Genomic DNA, 17,364 nt, shown 5'->3' with positions numbered 1-17,364 from the left:
TGCTGGTGAAACTGGCTTTTTTTTTAAGATAAAAGCACGGTTAATTTAGACAGGCACATGGCATTACAACACAATAGTAGGCACTGGAGTGAAGAGCCATTATGCCAAAATCTGTTGTTGTTGTTTTCTAATGCCAGGCATTTGACAATGAAGTCATTTGACCTCTTGCACTTCAATATTTTTCAAAGATATTATCACGACCAGCCACTGAAGCACAGATTCTGAGGTGTTCCGAATCCATTTCTTGGTTTGAGTTGCACAATGGGCAGTTAGGGAACTGATATATTCCAATTCTATGCAGGTGTTTGGCCAAACAATCATGGTCTGTTGCCAATCTAAATGCAGCTACAGACGATTTTCGTGGTAAATTGGGAATTAACTGTGGATTTTGATGCAGAGAGTTCCATTTTTTCCCTTGAGATTGTGTTATCAAATTTTGTTTGTTGAAGTCTAAGTATGTAGATTTAATAAATCTGTTCACAGAGTAATACGTAGATTTTAGTAACAGGTCTGTAAGTAGCAGTGCTGCCCTTCTTTGCTAAAGCATCCGCATTCTCGTTTCCCAGGATTCCACAATGGGATGGTATCCATTGGAATACAATTATTTTATTGAGTGATATTAATTGAGAGAGCATTTTAGTTATTTCTGCTGTTTGAGATGAAGGTGTGTGTTTAGAGACTATTGATAGAATAGCTGCTTTGGAGTCTGACAATATAACTGCATTCCTAAATTTATTGATGTGGCATAGAAGATTCCTGAGACTTTCCCTTATTGCAACGATTTCTGCATCAAAACTTGTTGTTCCATATCCAAGAGATCTATAAAGTGAGAAGAGACAGCACGTAACACCTGCACCGGCACCTTGTTCTCCGGAGATCAAGGATCCGTTGGTGTATAAATGAAGCCAGTTTTGTGAAGGGTACCTAATATTAATTGTCTCTAAAGACAATTGTTTCAGTATTTCAGTGTTTACTTCTGATTTTAGTATTTCTTCTGTTAAATTTAGATTATATTCTATATTTAATAGAGTTAAAGGGTTTGGTTTAATTTGTAAGTTTTCTTTTAAATTCAAATTCTAATATTGGTGTATGGTGTGCTGAAAGTCCAGCAGTGTTGGAAGGGACAATAAATGCCAAATATTTACTCCTTTTTGTGCATTGTGGCATTTGAGTGTGCTTAAATGCGACAGGCTCATGTCAGTAGATTTATTGGCCTGTAAAAGAACTCCTGCAGAACAAAATTCTGGCACACCAGCGACTCTGATATAACCTCAGCAGTTGCGAGCATTGTTAAATAAAACATAATTTAATTAATTATACAATTTTTTTCCGTCTGGTACCATTTTCTCAAATTATTTATGAAAACTTATGAAAATGATTATAATGATTGTTTATTGGTAATTTGACATTGTTAGTCCAAGAAGACTTTCATGAAGAAGCACACACTATCAAATACATAGCACAAGAGAATGGATACAAAACAAACATATGACAGGTGTTCACAAATTAACGACATTAATTACATCGGACAAACTTTCAGGTCTTTGTAAACACGATACAAGGAACACATCACAGCCATAACCAAATCACACAATACTTCCACCTACGCAGAACATCAGCAACACCAACCACAACTACAGCAATTTAGAAAGACATGAAAATTCTACACATAGAAGTGAAAAGCTAGAAACTAAACACACTAGAACAGTACCAAATATATAGATACAAATATACATCCTTAATTTTCAACTCAATTTCAGAATGTATACCCTTTTCAGCACAACACTACCAATCACAAACACAACCCACCTCTACCTGAACACTCCACCAAGACATCAACAAGAAAAAACCAGAAGAAAGTGCAAGATCTCACTGGAAGCCTGAAGACAGCATAAAGTTCCTATTGAAACTAGTCATTAGGTAAAGTACAACAATAGTTTCATTAATTTAACAGAACATTAGTGCTATACAGGTATTAAAAGTGTGCAATCAAGAGTTAAAAGATGATATCTTAGATTTGTTTGCATATTACTTACCAAATAGGAAACAAAAAGTAGGGTCTACAAATAAATAAATATATCAAATAGGCATAAAGTTACTCAGAATTTACGAACATTAAACAATGAGTACCCAGGGATCAATATTTTAGGTCCATTATTGTTTCTAGTTTATATTAAGGATTTATTCTCAACCATAAATAATTTATCCCAAGTAATCTTATTTGCAGATCATACAAGTGATTATCTCGAATAAACATCATGATCACTTAAACATTTCTAATGCAGTGTTAAATCTAATGAATGATTGGCGTAATGCAAATTAAATAGACCTTCATGTTGATAAAATCACTGCAATCAAATTTAGTACATATAATAGAGCTCAGCTTCCTTACAATGTTAGATTAAATGGAACTGATCTCAAGAATCTGTATATAAGCACAAAGTTTCTTGGTTTGGAATTGGATAATCACTTGAAATGGAAAACACACGTAGAATATAGAGTCCACAGAAAGAATATGCTAAGTCACTTTTTGTTGTTTTTTTGGTCCCTTTTGCTATAGCCGCATCACTAATTCCGGTGTCCTCCTCTTTGTTTACGTTTTAAGCTGGTCGCGTTGTTGCACATTCTGTATACCTGCTTGCCATCTAGATATTAATTAACACCTGTTTACTAAATGTGGCAGCAGTGAAAGTACACAATGTCATCAGCGTCCAATGATAAGACACACACATTTAAATGTAATCGAGCTACAATGTGATTGGCCTCCGGAAACAACAGTGACACACCTTCAGTTCATAAAGTGAACTACCTTTATAGTAGGCCTAAATCAGAACGACAAAAAGCCTGAATGGCAAATTAAGCTAAATGAGATGTAAATTCGTAACGTCTTATGAGTGTATTAAAGTTAAGAAATGCTCCTCTGAAAAATTTAAGAAAAGTGACTTAGCATGTTCTTCCCATGGACCCTTCATATACTACTCCTGAACTGAGTTCAAGCGTTCACTATATACAGTACATCATATCGGACGGATCGGAAAAAGACAATCTTTGCTGTAATTGTTATTTAACCGCGTTCACTACATCTTATCACACGCATCGGCTCTCGGTAAATCTGTCCACGTTTCTTGGATGAGCAACTTTTCCGATGCGTGCGATCATGGCCTTCTTTAACAAATAAATTTTAATTGCTCCACTATTCCTATTAAATTAACAAAGTTTCTTCATACTTACACTTTCTGCTCAAATGATGAAATGTTTATAGTACTTGTAAATTCAATTCATGGAGTTCTGTCCACACCTGTGGAGTAACGGCTAGCGCGTCTGGCCGCGAAACCAGTTGGCTCGGGTTCTATTCCTGGTCGGGGCAAGTTACCTGGTTGAGGTTTTTTCAGGGGTTTTCCCTCAACCCAATGTGAGCAAATGCTGGGTAACTTTCGGTGTTGGACCCCGGACTCATTTCACCAGCATTATCACCATCTCATTCAGATGCTAAATAACCGAAGCTGTTGATAAAGCGTCGTAAAATAACCAAAAAAAATTCATGGAGTTCTACCACAGTCTACTATATACAGTCACGAAGCTTGAGTGTTTAGGGTGCTAGAAACAATAGACTGTGACTGTACTATTGCATTGCCTGTAATGAGGCGATATTAGCGATCCTAGTGGTGAGCAACTATCTAATGTTTGCATATTTACTACGTATTGAGCTTCGCGACTGTATATACTAGACTGTGGTTCTACCTCCATGCCCCCCGTACGCCTTCATGGCGTATATAGAGTGTACAGTCGCGTCAAGAGATAGTTTGAGAATGTAAACAAGCCGCAGTGTGTTCTCTTCCCCTATGGGCCAACCACAGGGGAGAAAAGAACATGTAACCCACGAAATTCTACGTGACTACCTTGCCACGACTGTACGTAAACATTCGGAGAAAATTCTCTTCAATTATTGACTCTCATCTACAACACATGGTATTAATGGAGGGTCTTTGACTTCAAAATGCATTGCAATATGGCGTGTATGTAGGTGTTTTACAGTTTCTTTAAATGACAGTTTATATACTGAAAGATTGGAACAATGTTGTGAAAACAATTTACCGCCGTTTATATTATTAACTACAATATACAAAAGCAGGTATTTCAACTGAGTTAACTGTATCAATATAGAAAATGTGTTAGGTAGTCACTGTTGGGAAAGAGGTTATCTCAAACAGTGATCTGTATTGACATACTTGGTGCACCTGAAACTGGAGCAGGAAGAATGTTCAAATGGGATAAAGCTTTTAGGCAACAGTAAGGCCCAAATACGTCATATATTTTGTAACAGATGTAATTCCGATAGTGTGTACATAGTATGTGAAAGTCATGTTTAATCCACGTTTATTGTAATCCGTATCACTTTAAAGTTCTGAAATGAGTAGGCCTACTGTAAATAAAACAGAAAATGTGTCATTTACATCTTTACGAAACATGTGTTTGATTCTTATTTCATTGCTTCGTATGTTTAGGTAAGTGAGGTTATATTATTCGTATGTAGCTATGACAATTCTCAATGAAGGAGCCAGTCTATTACAGTCACTAATATTAAAATAGAAAGTTATTACCTTACCAAAAATAGCCCTCTTTTGCCAGTACCCCAATTTGTTAAGTATTTGAGCGCTAATTGTACTGAAATGTTATTTTGGGCGATTCTTAAAGCAAGATCACATAAGGTACAGGACTGGGTAACTGTCAGCAAGTCTATGATGTGACCACAATATCAACGCTGTCAATTGTTGTTGTAGGTTATTTTCATACATCCTAACTTAACGCTGTCAATTAAACTTATCGGACAAGAACAGCCAAAGTAACCTTTAAGCATTATTTATAACTAAATCTATAATTTCCCTCCTCCCATCATTACATTATTGAACAGTTGGCACTACATTCTTCTTCTTCTTCTTCTTATTATTATTATTATTATTATTATTATTATTATTATTATTATTTCAGTAGCTCATTGTTTGTAACAATACTGTAGCCTGAAGTGAATTTTGTACTTGTTGCATAAAATTAACCAAATTATTCATATCTGAATGCACTACTGGCACTAGTATATAAGATATAAATGGTAGCCAATACTGGTAGTCATGTCCAAATAAGAATCTGCTAATAATTTTCTCACTTATATAATGTGAAGACTTCTCTGTCTAGTCTTAAAGTATGTAAATGCACTATTACACTCAAAACATTTTAGTATAATTTTCTGATATGTAATGCATTCTGTACGATCTTATGCGTGGCTTATGTAATAGCTATGATCTGTCTTTCTACTGAATATTTGGAATATTTTGTTTTAGTACATAATTAATGACAGAACATAAAGATGTGTGACACCAGAATGTCTGACGACGGCACATGTGTCAGTGAAGTGACATCTGCCATCAGTAGGATCAGAATGCAGTCCAGCGCTGCGGGTGTCAGTGAGGCTGCGCCCTCGTCTCCACAGTCCCCAGCTGGGGACTCGCCAGACAGCCCTGTGGGCAACTCTTTCAGGTAACTGCGCTATGTGCGCAACAGCCACATGGTGAACTACAATCGATGGCCTTTTAATTGAATAACACGAGACTGATGGCTTTCTTAAGATTTAGCGTGAGCCAGGTGGCCATAGGTATTCCGTGGTAAGAATAAATATGAGTATATAGTATATACTGGACTTCTTTTAGTATATACTCTTGTTAGTAAGAATAAAAACATTTGAGTAACTACTCATTTTTGATTACATACTCATAACATGGAAGCATAGTAGAATATACTCAAGTGTCCATCTTGTACAGAATATATACTCAAGCTTCATAAGAATAAAAGCTAGTATATTCTCATATTTATAAGTTCGTTCTCATGTTATTCTGAGTATGGTTTGTAGCAGGCTCAATCCTGAATATTTGTTGATTTGTGTTCAGTTTAAAGTTAAATAAAAAAAATGGCAGAATTTATGAATGATGTAGTACCTCATCGCCTTTAACGCTTCACAAAAGTGAATGTGAAATTGGTTAAACACGTATTTGTTATTCATAAAAAACATAACCTATAAAAATATGAATGGCTATCAAATTATGAGGTTAGACTGTATTGTTAAATATAATTAACAATTACATTTATTTTGTAAAATTTGATTAGCAAAATGCAATCACTTGTAACTTTAAATTATATATATATATATATATATATATATATATATATATAAAACTCTCTATAATAAAAAATAGATTTAGCATAACTGGAATTCTAGAAATGGATTGTAATCGCTATCCAACATCCCGTAATGACGATTTCCTAGTAGGCCTACTATTTTCTTGTTTCCTGTTTATTAACATCACCTATCTGATTCACTCTCTTTTTCATGTTTATTTATTTATTTACTTATTTATTTGTTTATTTAATTTATTTATTTAATTAATTAATTTATTTATTTAGTTATTTATTTACTTACTTACTTATTTTTTTAATTATTTATTTATTTATAAAAAGTAAAACACAACCACTACAGCATGTGGATACATGTGAAAGTCTATATAAAAAAAACTGAGCATCACAGTGCAATGTGGTCAAAGAGGATAGGTAACACGAGTAGATACTAACTTTTAAACGATCAAGAAGGCTGTAGAGATGAGTATATATTCACGTTAGGTAGAATGTCTTTATTCTTACGAATATGAGTATGTTCTAGTGGTTACGAGTATATAATCACAGGAAGTGCTCATACTCAAAAGTATAAACCTTGAGAAAATACTTAAGCTTTATTCTTACTACCCAATTTGCAGATAATTTATCGCTCATGCAAAATTCAACCCTACTAATCAGTTTACATTCTCAGCCTTATTTTATCATCCCGCTGACACATGTCCCCCCCATCTGCTATGAGATTAGCAGCTGTCTTACTTTAGCTTGGAAAACCAATCGATTGCATCTCTGCCTTGATTCTATTGGCTCATTGTTACTAATGTCCCCACATTTAAGATAAATCGAGATTAACAGGCTGCTTGGAACTAAGTTAAAGTCGAATTTATGAAAAGTAGTCTTAGTGATGGCTGTTCAGATTCAGACTAACACTCGACCCTGGATGTTTGTCATGTAACACTGAGGATGTTATTTCAATTTCCTCCAGGCTGAGAGACCTGATGCCCCCCAGCGCGCCATCCACAAATACTTCACATTTTAAGATTCCTATTGTTGGGTACGAGATTATGGAGGAGAGAGCGCGCTTCACCGTAAGTGTGAAGAAGTTTACCACAATGAGATATACTTTGATTCAGATTAAGGTTTATGTAGGACTGACTCATTCCAACGCATTGTGTTTGGCGGCAGGTTTACAAGCTGCGCATAGAGAACAGCTCGACCGGGAACTGCTGGTTCGTGTTCAGAAGGTACACGGATTTCATCAGATTGTTTTCAAAGGTAAAATTCAGAAATGCCTGAAGCTGCTTCTGCACAATCTAATTTTTCTTGCAGTTCAGTACTTTACATTTAATGTCACATCACACAGCTGTACGCATATTATAAGTACTTTCATATTAGTCTTATACCACACTTACAAAAGTGGTATAATTATGCAAAGGTATTAGTGGCTTATAGTGGAATATTAAATCCATTACTACTTGTCAAATAATGAGCAGTGCAGTGAAATCAGAGCATCAGAGAAGTTGTAAAACTATTAGTCCACACATAACAAAGAAGTATACTTCGCGGAAAACCTTCTGCATACGATTTTTAATAGCTTCACAGGTCCTGCGGATCACAGGAGTTGCCTAGTCAAGAGAGGCAATTGGCACTCTGACATATTTTGTTCTAAAATCCATTAGCTTGCCAGGCGTAAAGAATATGCCAAAAAAAAATAATAATAATAATAACAACAACAACAATAATAATAATAATAATAATAATAATAATAATAATAATAACAACAACAATAACAACAACAACAATAATGGTATATAATAATTAAATTCTCTCACAGAATTTCTGCAGGCTTTCATGTATAGCATTATTTTAAGTAAGAAAGAAAACCTTTCGGTCAATTTCAAGTAAATTGCCATTTTATAAATTAAAAACATCAATTTTATTTTATAAAAAAATGTATTATATGTGTAACACTCCAATGTGTTGACTTACAGATAATGAATATGAACAAAATCTATCCTGCAAATCAAGATTTCAGGTATAACTCCCTGTAAAGTTGATTTTAATAATTTTCAAGGGAAAAATTGTTCCGGGGCCGGGCATCGAACCCGGGACCTTTGGTTTAACGTACCAACGCGTTATTCAAATCAACTTTACAGGGAGTTATACCTGAAATCTTGATTTGCATAATACACGTCACTGTTCGTTAACAGAAAACCACAATTAAAGTCACACAGAGTTAGTGTGCACTCGAAGTTGGTTGCTTGACGGTTGTCAGCCCACTTTGAGGTCTGTGGATATAGAGGGAAAAATTGGATCGGTGTCACATAGAGTTCCCGGGTAGCTCAGTTGGCAGAGCGTTGGTATGTTAAACCAAAGGTCCCGGGTTCGATGCCCTGCCCCGGAACAATTTTTCCCTTGAAAATTATTCAAAATCTATCCTGTAGCTTAGAATGCTATGCACAGATGACATACCGAAAACCATTTTTTCAGTATCAGAGATGCGAAAGTTTTCCTTCTACCGCCCACCCCCCGAAAGCATTATCCTCACAGTTGGGCTCATGGTAGTGTCCTCTTGCACTGTGTCAGCCAGCAATACCTGGACTGCCCCCTTGGTATTCCGTTATGTGGTGGGATCAAACTGCAAACAGCTCTGAGTGCGTCACAATCAGATGTTGTCACTGAATGATAGCAAGCAGGACGGAATGTGTTGTTTTGCTTGGAGGCACAAAATCACCAAAGAGACAACAGCCAACTGTCGTATTGCTTCCATTTTCAGTTGAAGAACGATTTTCCGTCTATAAAACTGACACTTCCAAGGAAGCGCTGGTTTGGGGACAACTTCGACCCCAACTTCCTGGAGGACCGGATCAACGGCCTGCAGTGCTTCGTGAACACCATCCTGGAGCACCGCCAAGTGTACACCGCGCCCTCGGTGCAGGACTTCTTCTGCCTGAACGAGCCGCCGACCTATGCGGAGAGTGTGGAGGAGTCCAGGGTGAGGACTAGCATGGGGAGCGTGAAGAGAGCTTGGCACTATACTCCATTCACTCTTAGAATGGATCCCAAAACAAAACAAATTGTTGTTGTTTTCTAATGCCAGGCGCTTGACAATAAAGTCATTTGACCTCTTGCACTCCAATATTTTTCAAAGATATTATCATGACCAGCCACTGAAGCACAGATTTTGAGGTGTTCCGAATCCATTTCTTAGTTTGAGTTGCACAATGGGCAGTTAGGGGACTGATATATTCCAATTCTATGCAGGTGTTTGGCCAAACAATCATGGCCTGTTGCCAATCTAAATGCAGCTACAGACTATTTTCGTGGTAAATCGGGAATTAACTGTGGATTTTGATGCAGAGAGTTCCATTTTTTCCCTTGGGATTGAGTTATCAAATTTTGTTTGTTGAAGTCTAAGTATGTAGATTTAATAAATCTCTTCACAGAGTAATACGTAGATTTAGTAACAGATTTCTGTACCATTAAAGTAGTCCCCGCCCGCAGATCCGATTGGGGGACTATTTTACCTCCGGATAATTTTACCTTAATGGTACTCATTTCATATTGGAGTTAAATGACAAGTTGTAGCCGATTTAAGTGAACACCATATTTTAACGTTTTGGTGGCTACTTCATTCACACACAACCCCCAGAATGTCTGGAGGACCACACCTCTTGGTCGACGGGTCCATTGGACCTAGCTGGGAGATCTTGTTGATCACCAGCTTTCCCTCCTTAAGCCACTGGAGGACGATTTTAGTGCCATAGCAGGTCAGCACTAGGAACAGAAAAGTAGAAAGAGAAGGAAGGAAAGGGAAATGAACCCCTAGGCCTCGAATGCTCTAATGCCGTCGGGGTCGAAGAAAGTAAGAGTTCAGTCAGAGGACTGGATAGGAAAGGGTAAAGAGGGAATTAGGTATTGAATAGAGGAAAATTATACCAAATTCAGTCATTAACTCATCAAACTGACCAGTGCTAATGGATGAGTAGCCCCTCCATTTAGTTCAGCTCGTAAAATTATGCTTACTAACAGCTGCACCACGGGAAGGTAGGGATGGGACATTGGGTATTTGTCCAGGTTGGTTCCTTAAAGCCTTCAATGGGAAGGATTAATGGCTCTCCCCCCTGTATCCGACAGATACCCTTTTGCAGCCAAATTGTACTCGTCTGGTAAAAACCAGACCTGTAAAACATCAGATCAAAATAAGTAATGATACACATTATTATAGTTCTGCTTATCTGTGAGTAGGGAATGTCTTTCGGTTACTGGTATCCGATTACTGCTTAGTGTTTATTTACATTAGGACCCAAATTAAGAGCGGATGGACTATAGAATGAGGTGGTGTGGTCAGCACCATGCTTTGACAGCTGGGAAATATCTAATTTCACAGGAGGCTGGGTGGTCCCTGGGGCCATTCTGGAAGTTCTGGTAAAAGGAAATTCTCATCACCACCCAGGACATTCCAATTACTGTACCAACTGCCTGATTAATAATCAGTGAAGATTTGGTGATAGTATTGCTCACCTCATTAAGGAAAGAAGCAACACCTATGTTTCTCTGTAATTCCAAATACACGTCCGTACATAAATTATTTACAGTTATAATTTTAAATGTATAAAGGTACGGTCACACATCACTACTTTTGCAGCGCAACTTTTGTACTACAGCTGCAAAAGTTGCATGTCGTGTTCACATGTAAGCCAAAAGTAGCGCGCTGCACGCTACTTTTCGTGCTGTGCAACCCGAGTGCAGCAAAAGTTGCAACTGGAGGTTGCGAGTCTGTTCACACACAAGGCGCTACTTTTGCAGCCGCAGTCATGCTGCAGGTTCCCATCTCCGTGTTGACTTCTCAATATACATTTTGTGTTATGTTCGCATTATTAAGAAACTCATGCGAAAGCTTACTTATCTATTATTTGCTTTTCTGTCATATCTACTATTCAGAAATTGACATTATTTTTACTATAAAGCTTTTAAAAACGCCTACACACTTAAATGATAACCAACAGTATATTCACGTAATCAATGTTGGCAACCCTCCTGTTTGGAACTACGCTACGGAAAATTTAAAAAATGAATTATATCGTCAGCAATTATGCTCAGACTGTGTTGTGCATGTAATAACTGTTACAAATAATTTATTTTCATCACATCTAACATTAAAATATATCCAAACAATAAAAGTATCACTGGCACATTTGGGTGGCAACACTGGTCGCAGCCGCAGTAAAAGTTCCAACAAAACTGATATAAAAAATGCTGCGGCTGCAACCCTGAGAACCCTGTTCACACGTCGCTACTTCTAAGCTGCGCGCAGCATGGAAAAGTAGCGGGCAGCAGGTTCGGCAGCCGCTACTTTTCGGGTTGCACCGTTGTTCACACGTCGCAGTACGAGAGTTGCGCAGTTTTTTGTACTGCAGCGCTGCAAAAGTAGCGACGTGTGACCGTACCTTAAGAACGTGTGATTTAACCTAACCTACCTTCTCAGGTGGATGGAGTAGCTCAGTGAGTATACAAGGGACTGGTAACGAAGATCCTGGGTTCGAACGCCATTTATTTAATCATTCTTTCTTCTTTGTAAAAGAAAGTCTCTTGTATATTCACTGAGCTACTCATCCACGTGAGAAGGTAGATATACAAACTAAACAGGTGACAGAGCAGAACCATTGGGCACTGTGTAACGTGGCTCTGCTATGCTTACTGTCATCTCTTTACTTCGCAATGCTGGAAGCAGATTCACGTGGACTGTTGTTCTCCTGCAGGCAGTCTTTGAAGCTCTGGAGGAAACCATCTACCACCTGCGCTGCCAGCTGAAGGAGCGGGATCTGGAGCTGGGGAAGGTGAGGACGTGCCTCACCGCGGAGGTGAAGAGGAGAGAGAAGCTGTCGCAGCTCGTGAGGTGGGTGGATACCTGCTGCAGTCCGCAGCCTCCTGCAGACCTCGGTCTCATTGCTTGTCTCCGTTGTTGCAGGGATGCTGCGAAGAACTGTCCGCACTGCGGCAGGGACTTTGCCAGCGTGACGTCGCCCAGCTCCGACACGTCGACACTGAAAGAGGTCAGCCCCACCCCGCAGAACTAGACTGACGGTTTCTGATTATTTATTGCATCAAGTGCCTATGAGGTGTAGATCTTCCAAAGAGACGTATATTTATTATTCATGGCTGTGATCAGTAGAGACATACGACAATACCACACATTAACTGTACAATAAGTGTTTGTTTGTTATCGGTGCAAAGTTTTACCTAATTAATGCTCACTTGTGTACTTTGTGAAAGGGTGGCCACACTACAACCTGCGAAAAGCCTATCTGGCAATGTTAAAAAGGACGTGATTGAAAATAGAAAGCTGTTACACAATTTTACAAAACTTTTGATGTCAATTTGTACCTTGGAATGTGCTAATTAATAAATTGCCATAGGAACACAAACAACACAAAGACTTTCCTAATTCTTTATACGAGGAGTTAGTACCGTTTTGTGTGTTGGATATGAGTAGACATCGGATTTTTAGGCTCTAAAAGTTAGATTTTAGGTGCCTAAAACAGGCTTAATAAAGCTATGAAATAAGCTCTAAAAATCAGATCTAAAATGATCTTTCATCACATCTTACTTAAACTTAATAAATATCCTATACATACTGTTATGAGTTGAGTATTAAATGTCTTATAAAAATCTTGTCCTTCAGAAATTGCCTTAAACAACAGTGTATTCCCCCTAGCTTCTTTATAGGGATATACTAAAATGGAATGGGACTATTCAGTCATGATGAGAAACTGAAGGATTATTTCATTCCCTTCATTTACATTAAGATTTATGTACCTTTGATACTTACACTCACAATGCACAATCAATAACTTTTCCAAATCTTCGAGAGACAGTTTACATGTTTTGTCTGTTAGCACAAGCTTTGTAATTAGAAAATGAATGCATAATGTCTACTGGTCCACACCTGTGGAGTAATGGCTAGCATGTCTGGCCGCGAAATCAGGTGGCCCGGGTTCGATTCCCAGTCGGGGAAAATTACCTGGTTGAGGTTTTTTCCGGAGTTTTCCCACAACCCAATATGAGCAAATGCTGGGTAACTTTCGGTGTTGGACCCTGGACTCATTTCACCGGCATTATCACCATCTCATTTAGACGCTAAATAACCTAAGCTGTTGATAAAGCGTCGTAAAATAACCTACTAAAAAAAAAGTCTACTGATGTCACAGAAGCATACTTCAATTTTGGAATAATTTGTATTGGAAAGTCGCATTTTATCATGTTGTTACACTTCACTGTTACATTGAGATCAGTAAGTCCAGGATTCTTCTGGAGAACATTTTCTAGTTTTCGGGTACTTTTCCCCAACTGGTTCAGTTTCCCCCTATCGTGATGTCGCTCATAAATTGGTTTAGCAACCAAGAATGTAAAATGTGACCTGAAGTAAGCCACCTGGATGTGAATGGAGTCATCCTTAAGAAGATCTTTAGTACAGAAGATGCAAGTTGCCTTAGCTTTCAAAGAAGAAATAATAATTGTTAAAAAGAAAGAAAACAGGCTAAATAGATTCTAACGGCATATTAGGCATTTTTAGGCTCTATAAAATTAGCACTATTAGTTATAACAATCCGTGAAGTCCATTAATAAAACTTAATATGAATCTCTCTCTTCAGGAACAAAATAGATTTTTGCCTAAAATCCGATGTCTAGCTAGATTTGCGACATCTCTGAATTTGGAACAACTTCATGTCGAGATGTGGCCACCCTTACAATGCTACAGAAGCAAATTTTGTAACAGGCTGATATTTATATGTAAGGCACAACCTGAATGTACAACGATAAACAGATTCTCTGGTAAACTGATTTACGATAGAAGCTGGTAGGGAAATACATAGGTTAGAGTTGGTAATATATGTTTAAGTGGAGAAATTATTAATAATTCTAACTTGGACGTGTTCTTCAGCCTTTGTGCCCACAGTACAACTTTTGTATGCCTACTTCCGTCTGTCTTCCCCACGTGATGGTACTGCAGCTCCTTTATAGCCCTGAGTACATTCGGAATTCTTTGACGCAGATCAGCATAATGCGACTTGTTTAAAATTTTACAGATGCTTCAGTGTGGATCAGGGCATCAGGGTTATGATTTTAATCCATTTGTCTTCTGGCATCCCAACATAAAGCCGTAGGATCTTCCATCTCTGGTTAAACTTTCACGTATTGGTAGGCGTTCTTTGTTCATAATTATGTTCCTTCATGCCTCCTGTTTTATAAATATCTGGTAATCTTCTTGATTTGTGTAAGTTTACCTTCTATACAGTGGACAATTTTTTCCTCGAGATTTGTCTAATAGTTGTTTCATTTTGTGCTTGATGAAGTTCCCAATTTTTTTTTTATTCTCTACATAGAACAGAAGCAACTGTGTTGTTATGTGGCAGATGTATACCACTGCTCTCAACTTTGGTTTGGAGTATCATGTTATTGCTTGAAAGGCAGCTTTAGAGTCTATTAAAAAGAGGCGACTTTTATAGTAACTAAGTAGGAAAAAATTCTTCTATAAATATGATACTGTTGGCCAGTTTGTCCAAGTAATGTTTAATTTTGCTTAACGAATGTTAAATTAACAGTCTGTTTATTTTTAATGCTTTGTTAATGTAGTTTCCATTTGTTCAAAATAATTTTGTTTAAGATAACCAACACTTAACTATAACGTCTGTTAGCACTATTTTAACTACTCAACAGCAGTTGGTAATAATACTACACATGTAAGACAATTTTTGATTGGCTAAAATTAATCTTTAAATTCTATATTACAGTGAGTCATGAAACTTGCATAAAATGACAACCTGTTATAGTAGGCCATGCTCCATAAACAAACAGTTGACAAATGAAAGTTGTAGGTGATGTGCTGAATAATAATTATAAAGTAAGGTTATATTTCCTCATTGCTATTATGGATACGAAATACGAAAGAAATAAAATAACACTGATGTATTTAAACAGTCCAAAGTATTTTTTAAATGTTATATTACCAGTCATATGCTAAACATTCCCTACAGAGAGACACAAAATATTAATTTCGCAACTTCTGTTCGAACAGCTATGGAGACATCGGCCATATTTAACTAACTGTTAAACGAGTTAACTGCCCGAAATCCTACATTTAAAATTAACAGACTGTTAACAATCTGTTAAACCAAACTGGTGTTGAAAACATATAAGTTTATTAATTAACAAACTGTTTATAGAGTTTAACAGTCGTTAAATTTTCTAACAATACTTGGAAAAACTGGCCATGTATCTTTTAAGTTGACATTGTAAGCAGTTCACATTGTTTTTGTTCTTCTGTGGTGAGTCTGTATTCTTAATGCCATTGCTGCTGGCTGCCCATTCATAGTGTTTGCATCATCCACGTCTCACAGTGTCTTTACTTATTTGGCTAACAGCATGAAATACTTATTAATATGAAAGAGACTTTCTGTTGATTTCTGTGCTGCAGCACACTTCGAAATTGCATCTACTCTTATCATCATGCAGGAAAGAGACTGTGGCTGTCAACACCAAGTCATAAGTATCGTCTTCCTCACTCAATCCAGCATTGGAAGCGTCGCATTTACACACATGCGCACCAGCAAATAGGTATTATAAAGAATGGACACTTCGCGTCGGTACCTTTGATGTAGCCGGACTGATTTCAATGACCTTCAAGCCAGCTAGAGCGTGAGATTCTGCTTTCTCCCTAGAGTTGGCGCTGACATCAGACCAGCTAACAGTCGACACAGCAGAAATATAACATATATAATTAATACATCTAGGTACATTATGTACTCAGATAAAATAAATTGGATCCATAAAATAATAAATCCGTCATTAACTGTAATGTCTAGACTCTAGAGTTCCTTTATAATGAGAGTTGAGACGTTGACCTCAACAACAATTGAAATATGTAATGATTTGATAGCGCTGAAAATGGAAAAACAAAACTCTTATGAGAAGTAAAACCATATACCTATATTATATTATATACAAATATTAAACGAATTCGATACTTAATTTTATAATGTATTATATTATTTTATAATATAATTTATTATATCTGAAATATAAAAAATTATTATTACTACTAGTTTGTTATTGAGAAATAAGGAAAAGCTGTTAACTTGAATTTATTTGAAGCAAAGCATTACTGGATTATGCAATAAGGTAGGCGATGTTTGGATCCTGTGTCTCAACTCTATACTCAATTATTATCTTAGCGTGTGCTGGATTACACTAACCTCTAGCGCTTGAAAGTGGAACTAAACGCTGGCGCACAGAGAAACAAAACACAGTAAAATTCGCTCAGTGTCCATTCTTTATAATCCCTATTCACTGTGCGCACACACAGAGTGTGAGAAACATGGCTCCGTTTTTTATGTGAGAACATGATTTTCAAAGACATTCTTTTCAGAAAGGCATGGTCAGTACTTGCACTCCATTGTGCTGCAGTGCATGATTTTTATTCTTATAACAACCCTGTGTGTACTTGAAATGCCACTCTGCAGTTTAAGCTCAGGAATCCTTCCTCTGGCACCATGTGCTGGACGCAAGGGCTGGAGATGTCCAGTGCTTCAGCTCTCTTGGTGCCGGTATTTGTACAAGCTGACGTAATGTTGGCTGCTCTGCTCGTGGAAGACATTGTGTAAGGTTCTGCCTGCGCCCTGTAACCTTTGCTACTCAGGAACGAAACAAATTGAGAATAAATTTTCCATTCCAAAAGCATTCATCTCAATTCTCTTATCCCCTGTAGCACATCCACTTGCCATATCTTCTTTCAGTTGGAATTCCTTCTCTGCGATTAACCAAGTGTGTGAAATCACACATTTATATGGTAAGCAAGAGTAAAGACTAGTAATTTACTTTTTATCTTTCATTCAAGGAGAAAAATAAATAAGAAATATATTATACATGCAGGTCATTTGTTATCTCATGAAACCAAATGCATGGATATGCCGTAACTCATAGTAAAAATCTTATGGTGGAGGTTAGTTTGCTAGCTAGCTGCAAGTAGAACCGTAGCAAGGGATGGAAGCTTCCAGTTCACTTCTTCCTCTCACACGCAAGTTGATTTCACGAGATAAGGAATGGACTGTTTTATAATTGTCAAAATCAAAGCAAGCCTATTAAAAATCAGGAAATTTATAAATACCTGCATTCACAGTTAATACAATAAAACTTGTTTTATAC

The 17,364-nt window shown here is 37.2% G+C and overlaps 1 protein-coding gene across 3 annotated transcripts; it reads left to right on the top strand.

Moving 5' to 3' along the window:
- Positions 1 to 3,793: 3,793 nt before the first annotated feature.
- Positions 3,794 to 16,899, top strand: Snx16 (sorting nexin 16). 3 transcript variants are annotated; one of them, XM_069844776.1, is made up of 7 exons: positions 3,794 to 4,132; positions 5,337 to 5,532; positions 7,145 to 7,247; positions 7,345 to 7,434; positions 8,936 to 9,154; positions 11,922 to 12,058; positions 12,131 to 16,899. In XM_069844776.1, the coding sequence occupies exons 2-7, from the start codon at positions 5,363 to 5,365 to the stop codon at positions 12,237 to 12,239; spliced, it is 828 nt and encodes a 275-aa protein (XP_069700877.1). In that variant the 5' UTR covers positions 3,794 to 4,132; positions 5,337 to 5,362; the 3' UTR covers positions 12,240 to 16,899. The 3 variants fall into 3 exon arrangements, with proteins under 3 accessions (XP_069700877.1, XP_069700879.1, XP_069700878.1); XM_069844778.1 differs by having other exon boundaries at positions 3,864 to 4,132; positions 5,354 to 5,532; XM_069844777.1 differs by lacking the exon at positions 3,794 to 4,132 and adding an exon at positions 4,160 to 4,505.
- Positions 16,900 to 17,364: the final 465 nt, after the last annotated feature.

The sequence above is a fragment of the Periplaneta americana genome, chromosome 14 (assembly GCF_040183065.1).
Source record: "Periplaneta americana isolate PAMFEO1 chromosome 14, P.americana_PAMFEO1_priV1, whole genome shotgun sequence".
Taxonomy (NCBI): Eukaryota; Metazoa; Arthropoda; class Insecta; order Blattodea; family Blattidae; genus Periplaneta; species Periplaneta americana.
This window is presented reverse-complemented; position numbering and strand designations above follow the sequence as displayed.